At 41.4% G+C, this 19797-nt stretch overlaps 1 protein-coding gene across 1 annotated transcript; it reads left to right on the forward strand.

The window, feature by feature from the left end:
- Positions 1-9: 9 nt before the first annotated feature.
- On the forward strand, positions 10-19142 carry FAM174A (family with sequence similarity 174 member A). The gene is made up of 3 exons (XM_085213477.1): positions 10-397; positions 11827-11961; positions 18598-19142. Exons 1-3 carry the CDS (start codon positions 135-137, stop codon positions 18599-18601), a joined length of 402 nt encoding a protein of 133 aa, XP_085069603.1. The 5' UTR covers positions 10-134; the 3' UTR covers positions 18602-19142.
- The last annotated feature ends 655 nt before the right edge of the window (positions 19143-19797 follow it).

Raw genomic sequence — 19797 nt, forward strand, 5'->3', positions numbered from 1 at the left:
TATAGCGGCAGTGGCGGCGGCCACCTGGCAACGGGCACTTCCGGTTCCGGGGCCGGGCGGCGGGGCCCGGCCGCGCTCAGGCCGCGGCCGGCGGCGGGTGAGAACGGCGTACGCTGGAGGGGCGAACGGGCAGTATGTGGCCGCCGCCTCCTTGGCTGCTGGCGGGGCTGGTGCTGGCGGCGCGCTGTGGAGAGGCCGCGGTGGCTCTCGTCGGCGGCCCCTTCGTCTCTCCGCAGCCCACGGAGACGGCGGGCAGCGCGACGCGGAGCAGCGGCGGGCGGCTGGCGGAGGTGTCGGTGCCGCCCGAGCAGGGCCAGCCCATGACTCAGCGCGCCCTGTCCGTACTGGTGCTGGCCAGCGCCGCGCTCATCGTCTACTTCGTGATCCGGACTGTGCGGTGAGCGCGGTGGAGGGCGGGAGGCGGTGGGCGGGAGGAACAGCCGGGACCCGAGTGGGCTCAGTGCTGTGACGGCTGCGTGCCAATTAGTGGCTTTTGCCTGATCCTCGTGGTGCTATCCCGGCGGGAACAGCGGCATCGACACCTGCTGGTCCTGTGGGGATCTCATGGGGAGTCTTCGTCCCGTGTGCGAATGGGCACCGTTCAGCTGAGTTCTGTGCATCTCGTTTTCAGTAAACGCTTTTTACGTGTTTCTAAGAGAAAGATCCTTACAATCGTTCATTGCCACCAAACTGTCTCTGTTTTTCATTGAAACTGCTTGTGTAACTTTTTCTCAGAACAGTTAGCACAGTTTACATGTCCTTTATGATTGATTCCAGAAAGGTAGAAAGGCTCTGTTCTGTACTGGGTCCTTACAAAAACACACCATCTAAGCAGAGCAAGACATCTTGCTTTTTCTTAGCTTCTGTAGGATGCATTCCAGCAGCCATCAGACTTACTGTCTTCATCATGCATATCTTGATAGTTGCATATCCTAAATGAAACTATATAGTTTCTTAACCAAGTGTAAACAGACTGGTGCTGGATTTCTGAGTAGTACTGTGGAAAGAATAAATGAAATAAATAAAAGCCTGTCATTACAGGAGCTGCAGAAAGGACATCTTGTATGCTCCCATTATTTTCTGTGTAGTTGGGAGTTGTGCTTGGAATAGTATTGTTAGCACAGGAACCTGAAATATCCTTGGATCTGTGCAGTACTGCAGCAATGAAAATACTGGTGTATTATCAACACTGATTTTTCTCCTGCCAAAACAAAACATCACACTAGGCATTGTGAAGAAAATCAACTCTGTTCCAGCTGAAACCAGAACAGTTAGGAAGGTTACTGTTCTGTGTTTGAAACTGAAGTGTTGTCTTCTAGGTGCTAATATAGAGGAAAGTTAAGCCTTATGTTGTTTGTTCTGGAATTCTGCAGCAATTTCTGTAAGATCCTGAACCATTAATGCTGAGGCTTTCATTCCCTCTGGCATTCCATAGAGAAGATCAGCTTTGTCTTGGTTATGTAAATGTTTATGAGATAGAAGAAGAGGCACTGTGCTTAGTTATTTCACTGATTCTGCAAAACAGATGGGTATTTGTGAATATTTCCTCTTTAGAAGGAAAATAGATGTAAATCCAAGGTTATGTGTTGTTATGTATATGCATAATAAATAATAATTAAAAACAAACAAAAAGCTGATGCTTAACCAAGAGTAGCATTCTTGGTCTGTGAAGTACAGAGTAAAGTTTTCCTTTTTGAGAGCAAAGGAAAAATAATTACTTCAGACTGATTTTTAATAAACAAAATATGTCATGCCAAAACATACCCTGTATGTGAAAAATTTCGCTTTTATGACAAAAGTAAGCAGATTTAAATTCAAACCTTGTCCAATACAAGTATTCAGCTCTGTTGAAATTTAGAGTGATGTGGCTCTGGAAGTACTACAAATTCACGGCTTTTACTTCAGATTTAGTTGTGTTGGTGACAGTCACCTTCTGAGGTCAGATGTGCTTTGAGTCAGCCAGCAAAATCTTGTGGTTTTATTTTTTCCTGTTTCTGATATCCTTCCATGGGAAAAGTGGAAGTGAAAGTGGAGACAGTCATGTCTGGCTGTAAGTAGCCAGGTTTTGGTATCTGGGAAGGGCATAGAAGTGGCCTTTATGAGCAGAGCCCAGCACTGCCTCATGTCAGAACAAAGCAGCTTCAGCTGCTCCAGAAGGGGCCCACTAGTGGCCAGAGCTGAGCCAAGAGTGATGCTGGCTGTACAACAGCAGGTAGGAGATAGGAGTGAGATATGGGAGAGAAGCAGCCCTGCAAGCATCAAGGTCAGTGCAGGAGGGCAGAGATGCTCCTGATGTGGAGCAGAAGTTCCCTGCAGCCCAGGAGAGGCTTGTGGTGGAACAAGTTGTCCCCCTGCAGCCCCTGGGCACCATGGGGAGCAGATCTCCCTGTGCAGCTATGGAAGAGCCATGGTGCAGCAGGTAGATGAAACCTGAAAGAGGCTGAAGCCCCTGGAGAGCCTGTATAGGAACAGACCTTGGGAGCCTGTGGTGGGGCAGGATGTCTTGGGCAGGTATCTGCTGTGGAACTCCATGCTGGAGCAGTCTGCTCCTGAAAGATGAGCCCTGTGGTATGTAGCTGTTCAAGCAGTGCTTAGAGAGCTGCAGCCTGTGAAGTGGATCCCATGCTAGAACAAGTATGAGGAGGAATCACAGCATCATTTGAAGTAAGAAAGACCTTTACAGGCCATCTAGTCCAACTCCGCAGCAATGAACAGCTAGATCTACAGCTAGATCAGGTTTCTCAGAGCCCTGTCTAGTCTGACCCTGAATGTCTCAAGGGACAGGGAATCCACCACCTCTCTGGGCAACCAGTGCCAGTACTTCACTAACTTTATCATGAGAATCTTTTTCTTTATATCCAATCTAAATCTCCCCTGCTTTAGCTTGAAATCATCTCCCTTTGTCCTATAAACCTGCTAAAGAGTCTGTCCCTTTCTTTGTTGTAGCACCCCTTTATGTACTGAAAGGCTGCTGTCAGGTCTCCCTGGAGCTTTCTCTCATCCAGGCTGAAGAGCGCCTGCCCTCTCAGCCTGTCCTCACAGAGGAAATATTCCATCCTTTCAATCATTTTTGTGGCCCTAATGTAGACATGCTCTAACAGATCATGTCTCTCCTGTACCGAGGACTCCCCCATTTGGACACAGTGCTCCAGGTGAGGTCTCAGCAGAGCAGAGAAGAGGGGCAGGATACCTTTTTCCCCCAGCTGACTGTGGTTCTTTTGATGCAGCCCAGGATATGGTTGGCTTTCTGGGCTGTGAGGGTACATTGCTTGCTCATGTCCAGTTTGCCATCCATTAGTACCCCCAGGTCCTTTTGGAAGGGCTGCTCTCAATTCTTTTAGTTCCCAGCTTGTACTGATAGTGGTGGTTGCCATGACCCACGTACTAAGCCTTGCTCTTGGATTGGTTGAACTTCATGAGGTATTCCTGGACCCAACTGCTTCAACCTCTCTAGATCTGTCTTGGTAGCATTCTGTCCCTCAGACATGTCAGCCACTTGGTGTTATCTACAAACGCTGAGGGCACACTTGATCCTACTGTTGATGTCTCTGAAGGAGGTACTAAAGAGCATTTTTGCTAGTACCAACCTCTGAGGAGCACCACTCATCACTGATCTCCATCTAAACATTGAGCCATTGACCACCACACTGGGTGTGATGTCTATTAGCTGGCTCAGGAAGTTATCCTCTATACATTCCAGGAGCCTACTGGATTACTTGTAGTTCACTGTACTACTTTTCCAGGAGATGTAGGAGGCAACACCTCCTCCTCACTTTCTTCACTTGTCCCTTTTGAGCAGCTTGTAGTTGTTGATAGTCAAGCTCCAGTCATGGGAATCATCCCGCCAAGTTTCAGTGATGGCTACTACCCCATGGTTTTCTAACAAGAAACAATGCAGATAAAGCACTATGAACTGACTGATCACAGTGAGTGTTTCCCATCCTGCTTTGAAGCTCCAGATCGGGGAGAAGAAGGAAGAGTGGGTGTGATATTGAGCATGGTATTGAAGGGGAAGGCTGAGGAAGATGTTCCTACTTGCAGTTCTTACTGCCCTGTACTGTTATGGATTGGTAATATACCAGTCTTCCCTAAGTTGAGTCTAGTAATGGTAGCTGATGAGCTTCTCTGTTCTTATCTCAACCTATGAACTATTGCATCTAATTTCTTCCTCCTGTACTGCTGAGGAACAGGAATATGATGGTAGAAACCCAAGGCTAGCTGAGGTCAACCTGGCATCCAGGGCTTGAGTGCCCTTTGGTGAAGAGCCTTTTCTTGACCCCCAGCCTGACCCTTCCCTGATGCAGCTCCATGCCTTTTCATCAGATCCTGTCACTGTTGCCAGAGAGAAGAGATCAATACCTTAAGCTCCAGACATTTTACAGGATTAGACTTTAAAAGCCCGTGTTTTCAATATGCTCTTGTGTTTAGTTTAAGTGTATGTGTAAGTGATTAGTTAATTGGTGCACAAAAACATTTACCACCTAGGACCAGTAAATTTGTTGGGTTTTTTTTTACACATTTTTGAGAGCTGTGCTTTTGAAATGTACATTGGTGAAAACATTTGTCTGAAGAATTCAGTGTATACTTGTAGCAAAAAAAGTTCAAATTAACTTGGACATCGTGACTTGCAGCTGCAACCTTAAATCCACGTGAGAGAAATGCTTCTTTGCTAATGATAGTCTGAGAGAAAATGCTTACAAGTTATTTCGTACTCTCAACATTTTTTTTTTTTTTTAATAGCTGTTTATCTTTCTGCTGCTGGAGTAGTTTTGTTACACTCATAAACCATTAATTGCCAGAAATTTAAGTATTGTTTAAGATAACTTGCATATAGATACTGAATAATGATGAAAGTTCTTTCCAAAATAATTAAATCTTTAGTTATTATACTTTGTTACTGTATCAGAAACTTGAAACCTGTCTGTATGGATGTTGTCTCAGCAAATGGGCACTGTGCTTTGAGCAAACTGCCTGGTATTTGTCCTATTATATCCTTGTTCATGTGCATCAGCACAGACAAAGCATGTGTTTTGCAGATTGGATTTGTGGCTGAAATTTGTGACAGTACTCGTTAGAAACTGAAGGTGTAGATGCAAACCTTCCAGTTTCTTTTGAGCATTTTTTTTCCTTAGGATGAAACCATGCATATTATTAAGAGACATAAAGGTTTCAGGAGCTTATACAAAATTTGAGCATATTTGCACCCTTCATTTATTCATAGAAACAATCTATAATATAAAAATTAGAAGTAGCACTTTTCCAGCTCTGATAAAGACAACCTGGAAAAGCTAGATACTGTTTGTTGAGATGCAGTTAGTCAAAGCCTTGCTTGGTTAAATGATGTAGCAATCTCTTTCTTTATCAATTCTGTATATTCTGATAAAGAAATGAGTTTTTGGTTTTCAGAGCCATTTGGCTTTCACAGAATTGTAGGGGTTGGAAGGGACCTCCAGAGATCATCGAGTCCAGCCCCCCTGCCAAAGCAGGTTCCCTACGCCAGGTCATACAAGTAGGCATCCAGATGGGTCTTGAATATCTCCAGACAAGGAGACTCCACAGCCTCCCTGGGCAGCCTGTTCCAGTGTTCCGTCACCCTCACCGTCAAGAAGTTCTTGGGCACATTTGTGCAGAACTTCCTATGCTCCAGTTTCTGTCTGTTTCCCCTTGTCCTGTCTCCACACACTGCTGAAGAGTCTGGCCTCGCCACTCTGCCCCCCACACCTCAGATATTTATAAACCTGGATCAGGTCCCCTCTCAGTCGTCTTTTCTCAAGGCTAAACAGACCCAGTTCACTTAGCCTTTCTTCATAGGGGAGATGCTCCAGGCCCTTCACCATCTTTGTGGCCCTCCGCTGGACTCTTTCCAAGAGATCCCTGTCTTTTTTGTACTGGGGAGCCCAGAACTGGACACAGTACTCCAGATGAGGCCTTACCAGGGCAGAGTAGAGAGGGAGGATCACCTCCCTCGACCTGCTGGACACGCTCTTCTTAATGCACCCCAGAATGCCATTGGCCTTTTTGGCCACAAGGGCACACTGCTGGTTCATGGCCAACCTTTCATCCACCAGGACACCCGGGTCCCTCTCTGTAGGGCTCCTCTCCAGGAGGTCATCCCCCAGTCTGTATCAGTGCATGCAATTATTCCTCCCTAGGTCTAAGACCCTACACTTGCTTTTGTTAAACCTCATCTGGTTTCTTACTGCCCAGCTCTCCAGCCTGTCCAGGTCTTGCTGAACGGTAGCACAGCCTTCAGGCGTGTCAGTCAATCCTCCCAACTTCATATCATCGGCAAACTTACTGAGAGTGGCCACTATCCCCTCATCAAGAATGAGCTCGTTGCGGAAGATGTTGAAAAAGACCGGACCCAGCACTGACCCCTGCGGAACACCGCTGGTTACAGGTCTCCAGCCAGACTCTGCACCACCAGTGATGACCCTCTGTGCTCTGCCGGTCATCCAGTTCTCAACACACCTCACTGTCCATTCATCTATCCAACACTTCCTCAGCTTTGTTATAAGGATGATGTGGGAGACAGTACCAAACGCCTTGCTGAAATCAAAGTAGACTACATCCATTACATCCAGCCAGTGATGACATCACAGAAGGCTACCAGATTGGTTGAGCATGACCTGTCCCTGCTGAACCCATGCTGACTACTCCAGATAACCTCCTTCCAGTTGTCTGGAGATGGCATCCAGCACAAGCTGTTCTTGCCCTTTTTGAAGACCGAAGTGACACTTGCTAACCTCCAGTCTTCATGCACCTCTCCCATTCTCCAAGATCTCTCAAAGATGACAGAGTGCAGTTCAGCGATCACCTCCGCCAGCTCCCTCAGCATCCATGGATGCATTCCATTGGGTTCCATGGATTTATGAATATTGGTGTTGCCTAGGCACTCTCAGAGAGCCTCTTCCCTGACTAGAAGGAAGTCTTGCATTCCCCACGCCCTCACACTAACCTCCAGGGTCTGGGATTCCTGAGGGAGAGCTTTTTCACTGAAGACAGAAGCAAAGAAGGCATTCAGTATCTCTACCTTCTCAGCATCCCCCGTTACCAGGACACCCTCCTCACTCAGTAGGGGAGCCACATTCTCCCTGGTCTTCCTTTTACTGTTAATATACTTAAAAAAGCCTTTTTTATTATCCTTTATCACCTTTGCCAGATTCAATTCCAGGCGGGCTTTAGCTTTCCTCGTCACATCCCTGCAGGCTCCAACAACATTTCTATATTCTTCCCAAGTGGTCAGACCTTTTTTTCACGTTTCATGGACCTTCTTCTTCCCTTTGAGGTTTGTGCACGAGCTCCTTGCCCATCCACTCCTGCTTTGTTTGAAGGTGATACCCTGAAAATCCATTTTGAAGAAAATCATATGCGATCTGATACAACTTTGCTGCTGTGGCTATAACACAGTTATATGTGGAGAAAAAATAAAAAATAAATGTGAACTATAGCAAGGTCTCATACTTTCTTACTGATAAAGCTGATGATGCAATTTCTCTGTCAGAAAAAAAAAATACACAAAGCTAGAAATGAAATCAGATATGTATGGGACTTCTTCTTTCAACTGCACTTCTATAAAAGTTGCCTCTTTGTGCTGTGAAGATGAGTTTGGGAGGTATTTTCAGCGGTTGTGACAACTGAGTGTGCAGTAGCAGGCTGTCTGAGGCACCTCTGGAGATTGTGTGTTCTGGCATCCTGCAACCTCCAGAAGGCTGCTCAGCTCTTGATGGATTGCTTTGAGTATGTGCTATGAAGAAGATTTGTGATCAACATGTTCCTGTGCTTAACCCTCACAGGAAGAAAGTCTGTGGGTTTTTTCTCTCTTTTTTCTTTTTGTTTGTTATTGTTTTGTTGTTGTTGTTTTCCTCCAATTGTGTTATTGAGGAAAGCTTTTGTTACAATGCAGCAGATCTTTCCCAGGCTTTATTTGCTGTGATCGCTAGCTGTGTATTTTACAATAAAACTTCATGTCTCTTGTGCATTTTCATACATTTTGATATCCAACTCCTTCTTTAACAGAAGATTTGCCAAAGAACAATGTACGTAGTAACAAGACTGTACAACATATCCATCAGAACTAGAAATAAGGAAATTTAGACATTGTGATGCCTTATTCATTTTGACAATTTTATTTTTGCCTTCCATGCTTAGATTTGATACTTGACACAAAATGCCTGACAATGCACAGAAACACTAATATTACAGTTCATATATCCTCTTTTTTTTTTTTTTTTCTTTTTTCTACCCTTCCTGTTTCTGGATAGTTCTGCTTATTTACAGGAAGCCTATTGCAGTCAGTGGTGATCCCCCATATTTATGTAGGAAGAAGAGCAGGCAGGCTCTTAGTTCTTCAGTCTTCATGATTTGGTGAGAAAACATATCTAGCAGATGAGTTGAAATGGCTTTTTTCTTTTAGACAGCTGTTACAATATGTCACATAATTTGTCACACTACATCAGACTTCTGAAAAACAGTTCAGTATGAATTATGTATCAGATAATAATTTTAAATAAGTTTCTACGGAGTTATTTTTAAGCCTTTTGGATTAGGATTATTGAATTTCTTTTATGGATATAAAATCTGTAGTTCATGTGTGCCCTTCACAGAAGATATTAGCTTCAACTAATAAATTTATGAGGATGCTTTTTGTAACTGACATAGTTCATGGATCAAGAAAAATCAATTTGGTTTGAAATATTCATTAATGGAGAATGTGAATAGATTGCATCATATTGTGTAGTACATGGTATGAGAAGATATTTCCACTTATAAAATGTACGCTGGCTCATATGTAGAACTTGTCTGTAGGCTTGATGTGATTGGAAAACAACAGTTCCCTTGTCCTCTACTACTCAGAATCTTCTGAAGTACTGTGAAGAGGAAGAACAGGGAACAAGGGACGTTTGTAGAGCTTAATAGCAGTAAAAAGTTTCTAGTAGAATGGCACTTTACGTAAAAAGAGAGATCAATTAGCAATTACTACTGTATTGAACTGATTTTGTTTCAGGTGTGTGTGGCTTTTAGAAAGCATGTTCCCTTGTACCTGTGCTAATTAGGATAACTTGGAAAAAAACAAATTCTTAGTCATCATCCTCCCAGCATTTGCAGTTTTGTGTTTCTTTAATCTTTTTTCTTTGTGCTTTAGACTTGGCCTGTTTTGTTCAGCTCTCATTTTATTAATGTATTTTCTGTTTGTTTGTTGTTGTTTTTTTTAAAATACCAACATTTCTTATTTAGCTCTGCTCTTACAGTCTATCATCTATACTACTTCTGGTATTGATATTTGTTTTTATCCTATTGCAAATTCCTCCACTGTTGTCAGCTGTTTTTGTGAAATTACTGAGACTGAACATGTAGAAATAAAACATGGATTTTTGAGTAACTTTAATCGCATTTTTCATAGTTTCATCTTATTAGACCACAAGGACTCAGGAATAACTACAGTGATAAAAGTAATGCTTTTTAAGTTATTGAGAATGCTACTTGCTTTATGCAATCAGAATTTTGTGGTAGATTTTTTTTCGATTACTGGTTAGAAAAACCAGTAAACTTTTGTAAACACTCATGACAGTGCTCTAGCATCCCAGGTGTGTCTGTACATGTATATCCTGCAAGCATCTCCAGTATCCTTGTAGCGTTAGTTTGTTAACTAATTTGTATATAAACTAAGTTTTTGTATCACAGTAATTTGGTTTTCTGTTTCTTGGTAGCATACATGTGAACCTTTTAAATTTGTGCAAGCCTTGTGATACCATTTGCATGGTCTAGCCTGTTAGAATGTCTGAGAGTGCTTACACCAAGATCAGTTGTGTACCTTTTACTTTAGTGAAAACAAAAGACACATTAAAGCTACCATATTTTTCATCTCACCTTCATCATAAGGTTTCAGAATGTTCCTCAGCTTGGTACATTATAAGTATTTCACTTCTTTCTGTGTTGAGAACTGATTAAAAAGTTTTTGTCTTGAGCTGAAAGGTGAAAATTTTGTGTTTTTGTGATTAGCCTTACCTTTAAACAATAAATTACCCTAAATCACGTGTATGGCACAACAGCTGCTGCTGTTTCAAATCAGGTAGAGGAAATTATAATGCTGACTTTCTTTTTATGCCTAGATTGTTCCAAAAGTAATGCCTCCTATTTATTTTCATGGAATTACAACAGATACAAAGAGCACAATAAAACTATTTGCTAGAGCACATTCGCAGTTACAAAACACTCTTTTTCAATGTAGCCACCACTATTAACTATGCATTATCCCCAGCAACAAACAAAAGCCTGCATGCTGCTGTCATAAAAATCTTCATGGCATCCGGAATGTGGCTTGTCTTTCATGTCCTTGTTGCTGCTGCTGAAATGCACCATATGCTGCCTCACTGTGCTCACAGTGAGCATAATCCACTGTTTGGTCTCCAGAAACATTCAGCAAGCTTAATGAATGTCAATGGGTGCCTTTTTTTTTTTTCATAGAGAAATTCAGTGACACACCAATGCTTCATATGCATTTCTATGTCAAACTCCATTCTCTCAGAATGCCCTTCTGTTGCCATCTGTCACATGGCAACAAAATGTAATGGTATATTGATGGGACGGTTCGGTCTCTACTGCCATGCCACCAACATTTGCCCCTGACATTGTGGGTCAGCATAAGAAAATATGAGGCAATTCTTTTGGAGCAGTCCTTGTACTATCATTTTCTTTTTATAATGCCATACCCTGAAGAAAAGTGTTTTTTGTACCAAAGGAGATATAAGTCACTGGGATGGTCATTAGCATAAAAATTGTACATAGTAAAAGTTTCTGAAAGCTGTGAACACCTTTCCGAGGTACCTAGCTTAGGTTTGTAAATTCTGCTTCTGAAGTTGCTGAAAGGAAGTGTTGTGTCCCTAAATTTAGTAGTAAGAGTCTAGAATACAGACTTTTTTTTTCTCCGATCAGCTTTCACATTGCGTGTCTTTGTGAGACTAAACTAACTGAAAGCAGCTCTGTAAGTATTTTGTAACAGGCATCTTTACATTTGCTTTGCTGAGAGCCTTGTAATCAGAGTTCCCCCACCTCAAAGAGTTGTGCAAGATACATACAGAGCTGCAAAGGCAAAAACAGGGCTTACATGGGAGCCAGACCTACGTAGTGAAGCTACAGAACAGATTGATTTGTATAAAAGCAATGCTCTTTATTTAAGATGTCTATTACTCATTTCTGTTAGAGATGTTTGGGTTTCTCAGACCTCGTGTTGCATATTTTACTGCACTTTATTTGACTTAATACTAAACAGTATAGCTTTTTTTTTTTTTAATTCATGAAGTCTTCCATAGGCTGAGCTAAAAATGATGGCACATATGGATTATCCTGTATGTCTGTTACAGTTTTCCTCTGTTTCTCTCTGATCTCTTGTTCTGCAAAATGTGCAGCAAATACACAGTAAGAGAATTTTTTTTTTTTCTCACTGTAGGGTCTGCTAGTAGTGTATTTTGTACATTGGCACGTATTTTTATCTGTCTCTCGCATTTAGCTACTGAATAGCTTTCTGCATTCACTTTCTTGTTAGCTATTAAGTGCCTCTTTGTATTCTCTTCAGTAATTTTATACAAAACTAAAGGTGACAAATGCTTATTGGCCTCAGTCATTTCCTGTAAATTCTTCATGCTTGGAACTGTCTGACAACTGAACTTCACTGAGCTAAGGGTATACACTGTAATTACAATAACTTTTTAAAATTCATGATCTGTCTCAGTGTAGTAGTGTTTTATGGGGATAATTCTCTTACACTGTTGAAATTGAAAGTAGGATGAAATTAATAGGACTTATATATCTCAAAATACATTTCAGGCTCAGAAGACATAACAGGAAAACAAGAAGATATGGAGTTTTGGATACAAACATAGAAAACATGGAGCTGACACCACTCGAGCAAGATGATGATGATGATGATACAACACTATTCGATGCCAATCATCCTCGAAGGTTTGTATGTGGAAGCTGAATGTATGTCTACAAATAGAAATGAAGGTATACAGATGATAAGAAGCTTGACTAAGGATGCTCAGTATTTTGTTTAATATGTGGATAGTTGGAGATGTAATGTCAAAATAAGTTGAATTTTAAATGGGCAAGAATTTAGTAGACAAGAAGATAAGGTTAGTACTTAAGTTCTTGATCTACTCCAGAACACAAACGTCTTTGTCTTTGACTTTGTGTTTGACATATGAGTTCCAGAGAAAGTCAACAACTAATTTATCAGCTTTACACGCTTCAATTACTCCATTCTTGGATATTTCACTCTTCTCACTTACTGAATGTATAAGGAGATAAAAACAAGAATAATAAGAACAGAAGTATCGTTTAGGTTAAGGTATTTTACAGCTATAAAACAGCAGACTTCTATTGGCAATTGCTTTTAAGTGTTACCTAAGGAAAAAAAATCACGTTATGATGTAGTATTGTAGTCCTAATAGCTGTCCTAATTTCCAAATGCTCAGCTTCTTTTAAAATTGAAGTTCTGTGGCAAATTATCATGTACTTTACCTAAACCAACAAATTTGGAAGTATTTGAAAGTATCTCCCAGATCCCCTCCTCCAGACCATTTTTAGTATAATCGTTAGGATGACATATGATCTAGACAATTTGAATACATTACAAGTGTTTCATTTATCTGATGACATAGCTATTTGTCAGATAAGTATTTGTCAGTATTAGCGTATGTAATTCCTCACATACTATGGTACCTTCTTGATGAGAGAACTTCTACTATTTAAATACTGTTTATTTTTATAGTGTCAGCTTCAGATGAAAACTAAAAATACCCAATGTTTTCACCCAAGTCCAAGCACTCAGAAAAAGTGGGAAAAGAAGTGGGATGTTTCAGTAGTGTTAGAACATGCCATAGCCCTGTGTAAATGTGTAGTGATGTAACTTGTAGCATAAACATATGTTTATTTCTTTTCTGTGGGCCTGCAAAACGGCCTAAAATTTGATAGTGTTAGCTTACAGAAGAGGTGATGTCAAGACTGAGTGACACTGCAAGAAGAACAATTGTATTCGAACTAAGTGTCCTGACTGAATTTCTGCGTATGTTTCTGTTTACTTCCTGAGGGAATTTACTGAATAGAAGTACTACTCTCACAAGTGAATTAATAGAAAATCATAGAATCATTAAGATTGGAAAAGGCCATTAAGACCATCAAGTCCAACTATCAACCCATCATCACCATACCCACAAAGCATGGCCCTATGCCACATCTACAAATTCCCTCAGTACATCCACGGGTGGTGACTCCACCACTTGCTTGGGCAGCCTGTTCCAATGCCTAACCATTCTTTCAGAGGAAAAATTTTTCCTTATATCCAAACTGAACTTCCCCTGGTGCAACTTCAGTCATTACGTCTCGTCCTGTTGTTGTTATCCAGGAGAGGAGACTGATCCCACCTTGCATAACCCCCTTTTAGGTAGTTCTGGAGAATGATAAGGACTCCCTTGAACCTCCTCTTCTACAGTTTGAACAATCCCAATTCCCTCAGCTACTCCTCATAAGACTTGAGGTTCAGACCCTTTACTAACTTCTTTGTTCTTTGGACACCCCAGCACTTCAGTGTCTTTTTTGTAGTTAGCGGCCCAAAATTGAACACAAATCTGAAGGTGTAGCATTGCTAAAGCTGAGTACAGTGTGATGGTCACCTGCTCGTTCTGGCTAAACCAATCCTAATATAAGTCAGGATATTGCTGGCCTTTTTGGCCTCCTGGGCACACTGCTGGCTTATTTTCAGCTGTGCAGCTTTCCAGACACACTGCCCTAAGTTTCTAGCATTGTATGGAGACATGACTGAAGTGCAGCACCTGGCACTTGGTTGTTGAACAACTGGCATCAGCCTATGAAAACGTTATTGTTTTTTCAGGATTGTTCAAAAAGTAAGTGCTGAAGTGATGAAAGACATCATTTCTGAAATGGGAGATTGAAATTTTAAGTTATATGTGGTCAGTAAAGTGAATATACTCCACACGTGTGTTGAAAGCTTGCAGTGTTCTTTTCTGTATAGAGAGAAGCTGTCAAAATTTCACAAGTTACGTTTATCTTGAAATTTGTGCATAGGAAAATATGAAGAATTGTGCTGGACAATCTGAATATGTTCAACAAAACTCTCAGTAGTTCTTGATAGAATACTGCTGATACTTTGCAAAGGGACAGCATTTCCAGGAAGAAAGCTTAAAAACTAATGTGGAGTACTTTTTAAATATATATATAATATATATGTATATATATACTTTTGTCATTTTCATTCATCTTGTTGTATCTGTATGACAAACCCATTGGAAGTTCCACACTGGGCAGCTAAGCTCCACACTGTTTACACGCCCTCCTCCTTATAGAACCGGGAGAAAATATGATGAAAAGATGCTCATGTGTTAAGATAAGGACAGGGAGATCACTCTCATATACAGGCACAGGCCAGACATACTTAATTTAATCACAGAATCATCGAATCACAATGTTGGAAAGGACATACAAGATCATCTAGTCCAACCATCCTCACACTACCATTGCTACCATAAGCCTCTAAATCATATCTTGTAGCTCCTCATCCAGACACCTCTTGAACACTGCCTCCTTGGGCAGGCCATTCCAATGTCTGACCACTCTCTGAGAAAAAAAGTTCTCCCTTATATCTAACCTCCTCTGGTACAACTTGTGGCCATTTCCTCAGGTCCTGTTTGTTGCCTGGGAGAAGAAGCCAAACCCCTCCTCATCACCTCCCTTCAGGAAGTTGTAGAGTGCAATAAAAGGTCTTCTCTGAGCCTCCTCTTCTCCAGACTAAACTATCCCAGCTCCCTTAGCCACTCCTCATAGGATTTGTGCTCCAGACCCCTCACAGTTTTGATGCCTTCTCTGGACACGTTCCAGGGCCTCAATGTCTTTCTTGTAGTGAGAGGCCCAAAATTGAACGCAGTACTCAAGGTGGGGCCTCACCAGTGCTGAGTACAGGGGGATGTGGCCCTGCTCCTGCTGGCCACACTATTTCTAATGCAGGCCAGGATGGTATTGGTCCACTTGGTCACCTGGGCACACTGTCAGCTCATGTTCAGCCAAGTATCAACCAACACTCTCAGGTCCCTTTCCTCTTCACAGTCATCCAGCCACTCAGCCCCAAGCCTATAGCGCTGCATGGGATTATTGTGGCCAAAGTCAGCCTTGTTGAACCTCATCCCATTCACCTCAGCCCAGTGATCCAGCTTATCTAGATCCCTCTGAAAGGCCTCCCTATCCTCAGGCAGATCAACACTACCTCCCAACTTGGTGTCATCTGCAAACGTACTGAGGGTACACTCAATCCCCTCATCTAGGTCATCAATAAAGATATTAAACAAGCTGGGCCCCAGTACCGACCCCTGGGGGACACCACTTGAAATGGGTTGCCAGCTGGACTTAGCTCCATTAATCTCTACCTGCTGGGCACGGCCCTCTAGCCAGTTCCTTACCCAAAGAAGGTATACCTGTCCAGGTCACGGGCAGCCAGGTTCCCCAGAAGAATACTGTGAAAGACCGTGTCAAAGGCTTTGCTGAACTCTAGATAGGCTACATCAGCAGCCTTTCCCTTGTCTACCAGGCTGGTCACCCAGTCATAGGAGGAGATGAGGTTGGTCAAGCATGACCTGCCTTTCATGAACCCATGCTGGCTGGGACTTATCCCCTGGACACCATGCACATGCCTTGTGATCTCACCCAAGATGATTAGCTCCGTAACTTTCCCTGGTACCAAGATCAGGCTGACAGGCCTGTAGTTCCCCGGATCTTCCTTACAGCCCTTCTTGTAGATGGGAGTCACACCGGCAAGCCTCCAATCCTCTGGGACATCTCCAGATACCCAGGAGCGCTAGTAGATGGCAGGGAGCAGCTCGGCAATCACCGCTGCCAGCTCCATCAGCACCCTAGGATGGAGCCCATCTCGTCCTATGGACTTGTGACAGTCCAGATGGAGGAGGAGCTCTCTAACCATCTCTACCTAAATTACCAGGGGTGTGTTCTGCATAGCATCCTAGACTTTCAGATCAGGTTGTAAAGTGCCCTGAGGATAACTGATCTGCCTATTAAAGGCAAATGTAAAGAAGGCGTTGGGGATCTCAATCTTCTCCTTATCTTCAGTGGTCTCATTCCCCGCTGCATCAAGTAAAGGATGGAAAATCTCCTTGGTTCTTCTCTTACCGTTGATATATTTATAAATGGATTTCTTATTTTCTTTTACTGCAGTGGGCAATCTGAGTTCAAGCTGGGCTTTTGCCTTCCTAACTTCCTCCCTGCATACCTTACCAACTTCCTTGTAATCTCCCCAAGTAACCTGTCCCTTCTTCCACAGGACATAGACTCTCTTTTTCTTCTGGAGTCTCAACAGTAGTTCTTGGCTCATCCACACTGGTCTTCTTTTCCTACAGCTCGCCTTACGGCATTCAGGGGCAGCCTGTTTTTGCACTTTTAAGATTTCCATCTTGAGGAGCGTCCAGGTTTCCTGGACCCCTTTACCCTTAAGGAGCGACACCCAAGGGACCTGTGCTACAGGCGTCCTGAACAGGTCAAAGTCCTCCCTGTTGAAGTTCAAGATAGCAGTTTTGCTCGTCACCCTTTTGACATCTTGAAGAATAGAGAATTCTATTTTTAAGAATTTATCTTATTTTTTATTTTTTTAATTAAGGGAGATGAATGCAATTTATTGCCTATTAATAACACTCTAGAGCAAAAAGCAAGCTAAAGCCACCTTCCTGCAATCCATAATATTCTTCTAATTCTTCTGCCCTGCTTGATGCCTATTAGCTGCAGGGGGACAGCCTGCTCCACCATGGGCATCTCCTGGGCTGCAGAGAAATTCTGCTCTGTACTTAGAGCACTTCCTACATAAACCTGGGGCTCCACAGGGCCGCTTCTCTCCCATTTTGCACTCCTCTCTCCTGGCTGCTGTTATGCAGTGGTTTTCCCTTTCTTAAGTCCTCTCTTCTAGAGCACCCCCAGCATCACCTATGACTCAGCTTGGGAAGTGGCAGGTCCCTGTTGGACATGGGGCACTGCTTGGCTAGGTGAGCAGAAATAAACCCTGTGGCCTCTCCTTCTACCAGAACCCTGCCACATAGGCTCAATACACACCTTAATAATCATTGTTCCCTAATTAAGGAGTACAAAATGTGTAAGGAATCAAAACAACTGAAACAACTTGATGATAAAATTGAAACAATTTAATGATAGCAATACCTCAGATATTTTCAAATGATATTTTCACTTTGTACTTTCCAGTGCTTTGGAGTTTCTTTCTATTTTTTTATTTTAGAATAATGCAAATGTGCAGTCAGGCATGGAGCAACTATGGAACTAACAAGAGAGATCTTGGATGGGTTTTGATTTTAATCCCTGTTTGTCATGGACAAATCAGTGTTGCAGTTTTGTGTAACTACTAAGTCACTCAGCTTACTCAGTTCGTAATTTTCTTAGTGCCATAGATCAGAATGGAATGCACTCAAAAACTAAACACAGTCTCTGGAAAGTAGGTGTATAGTTAACACATTCTGGTGAGTTCATATGCTTTTCTTATCGACAACAAATTATGGAAGCAGTTACCTGTACAAAAGAGTTGTATGTTTCTGAATGACTTGCTGTAGACTGCAGTAGTATTCATTCTGCCTTGCTTTCTTTTCTAATTGAATCAACCAAGTTTTTTTTTTTTTTAAGTTGTTAGTGCACGTTGTTAGAAAGTTTTAGGCCTGTTTTGTGTAAGCTGCTTTTGGACTCTTTATAAGGCTGAGCAGAGAAACTGGTTTCTCTCCTAAAATAAGCGTGGCTGTGTTAGTTGTTGTGCTGATGTGGTAACTACCTTGTGTTGTTGCTGTTTCCTTTCTTTGGTATATATGAAAAAAACAGCATAGGTGCAACTTAAGTGTCCTCCTCTTGTCACCGGTTTAGTGCTCTGTATACCATGTTGTCTCTGTGCCTTACCTTTACCTGAATCTTACCTGAATGTGAAGTTTTAACTCTTCTGTCCAGTAACTTACTGTTGCATGTCAAAATTTGAAATTCTGACCTTTGTTTCTCATCATGCATTGTGGCCTAGATGTCAGCTGAGGGGCAGTATCTTGCAAGGACTTCCTTGGTTTTTGAAGCTGTGTCATACAAGTTTGTAGTCCTCATTAAATCACTTCATGCATGCAGTACTTGCTAGTTACAGTATGTTACTGAGAGCTAGCAAAATTTCACTGTCTTACATGGTGTTTAATCGTACAGTCTGTGTGTCTTACCTGTATGTTTATATATATGTAATACATACTTTTTTTAGTTTTGTTATATGTGTATTACTTTTATATATATATATTTATTTTTATATATGTATATAATATATAAAACAAAACTGAAAAACATGGAGGTCTAATAACTATTTTGGAGGTTTAAATGAACAGTATTTTGTGGCATTTCACTTCACAGTAATGTGGTAACTACCTATTTTTATGTACAAATTTAATAATAAAGAGTTGCACTCTTTTTGTCTTAATGTTTGGTCTTTAAAAATGTAGACTAACATTACCCTTGAAACAGCATTTCACATTAATGCATCTGTTTCTTCTGTTGTAGATAAGTACGTGCCTTGCAATGAAAGAGCTTAATTCTTGAACCAAACGAGACTGCTTCACAGGAAGAATAAGAAGCAAGAAGGTGTGCAAGCTGGGGAGAGGCTAATTTAAACTTAGCATACTGTAGCATCCTTAGTTTGTTCCATAAATACTGTATCAATTTGTTGTACCTTCCTGTATATAGAGAGTTGTAAAGCCTGAAGAGAGAGGGTGCACTAAAATGAAAACCTATTTGGAAGGCACATTACTTTTGAGACAGGGTATTCTTTGTTTGTTCTAAATCTTGTATGCCGTAAGTGTGGTATACAATTTTTCTACAACAATCTGGAATGTTAACAGGTTTTTGGCTGATATTAAATTATAAGTAAACTTAACCACTGTAGATTACTCAGAATTGTTACAATTCAGTTTTAACTGAGGAGATGCTTTACCCTTTGCAAATAAAAAGCCAAACTACTGCCTTTCATGTTGAGATTTTTTTTTAAACTAATAAACTTGTTATGTGTAAGCTTAAGTGAAAAAATAAACCTGTTTACAATGTTTCTAGCATTTAGTGTGTTTTTCAACACTATATAGATATTAAGGATATTACTAATTGAGTCTTTACTATACGTAATATACCGCACCTTTCACTGTTAAGTCAGTTTCTTTGTAAGGGCCATATTTGATGTGAAACAACTCTTGCTCCGCTGACTTAGTGGTGTCAGCATTCAGACCTGTGATGAAGCAGACATCAGGACTTTAGGTAAAGTTCTTTACTTTTCTACTCTGTATTCTTTTCTACTTCAAATCTGGGGAAAATACTAAACTTGAACCATAACTCTAAAGTGAAAAGGTGACATCACAAGCAGCAGTTACTCTGAAATATGCAGTAGCATTCACATGAATGTAATTTGTTTGATTTCTTTAGCCAGTGTCCTAAAATTTAATGGAATAACTTTTAAAATAGAGAAGACCTGATTTTTTAAAAATGTTTCACATCCTACAGTTCTCTTAAATATTATGGGTGAAATGTAGAAATTCCAGGTTGTTAAAATTACACTGGTGTAATTGTACCACTAATTTTGTATATATCTAATCTCAAGGTATAAGCTTGCAAACAGACTCCTGATTATTCTGTCCCTTTTTGGAGGAGTATAGGAGTATCTTTGAGACTACTTTTATAACAATGGGGAGTTGTCTGCCATATATATATATATAT

Source organism: Meleagris gallopavo, chromosome Z (genome assembly GCF_905368555.1).
Source record: "Meleagris gallopavo chromosome Z, MGAL_WU_HG_1.1, whole genome shotgun sequence".
Lineage (NCBI taxonomy): Eukaryota > Metazoa > Chordata > Aves > Galliformes > Phasianidae > Meleagris > Meleagris gallopavo.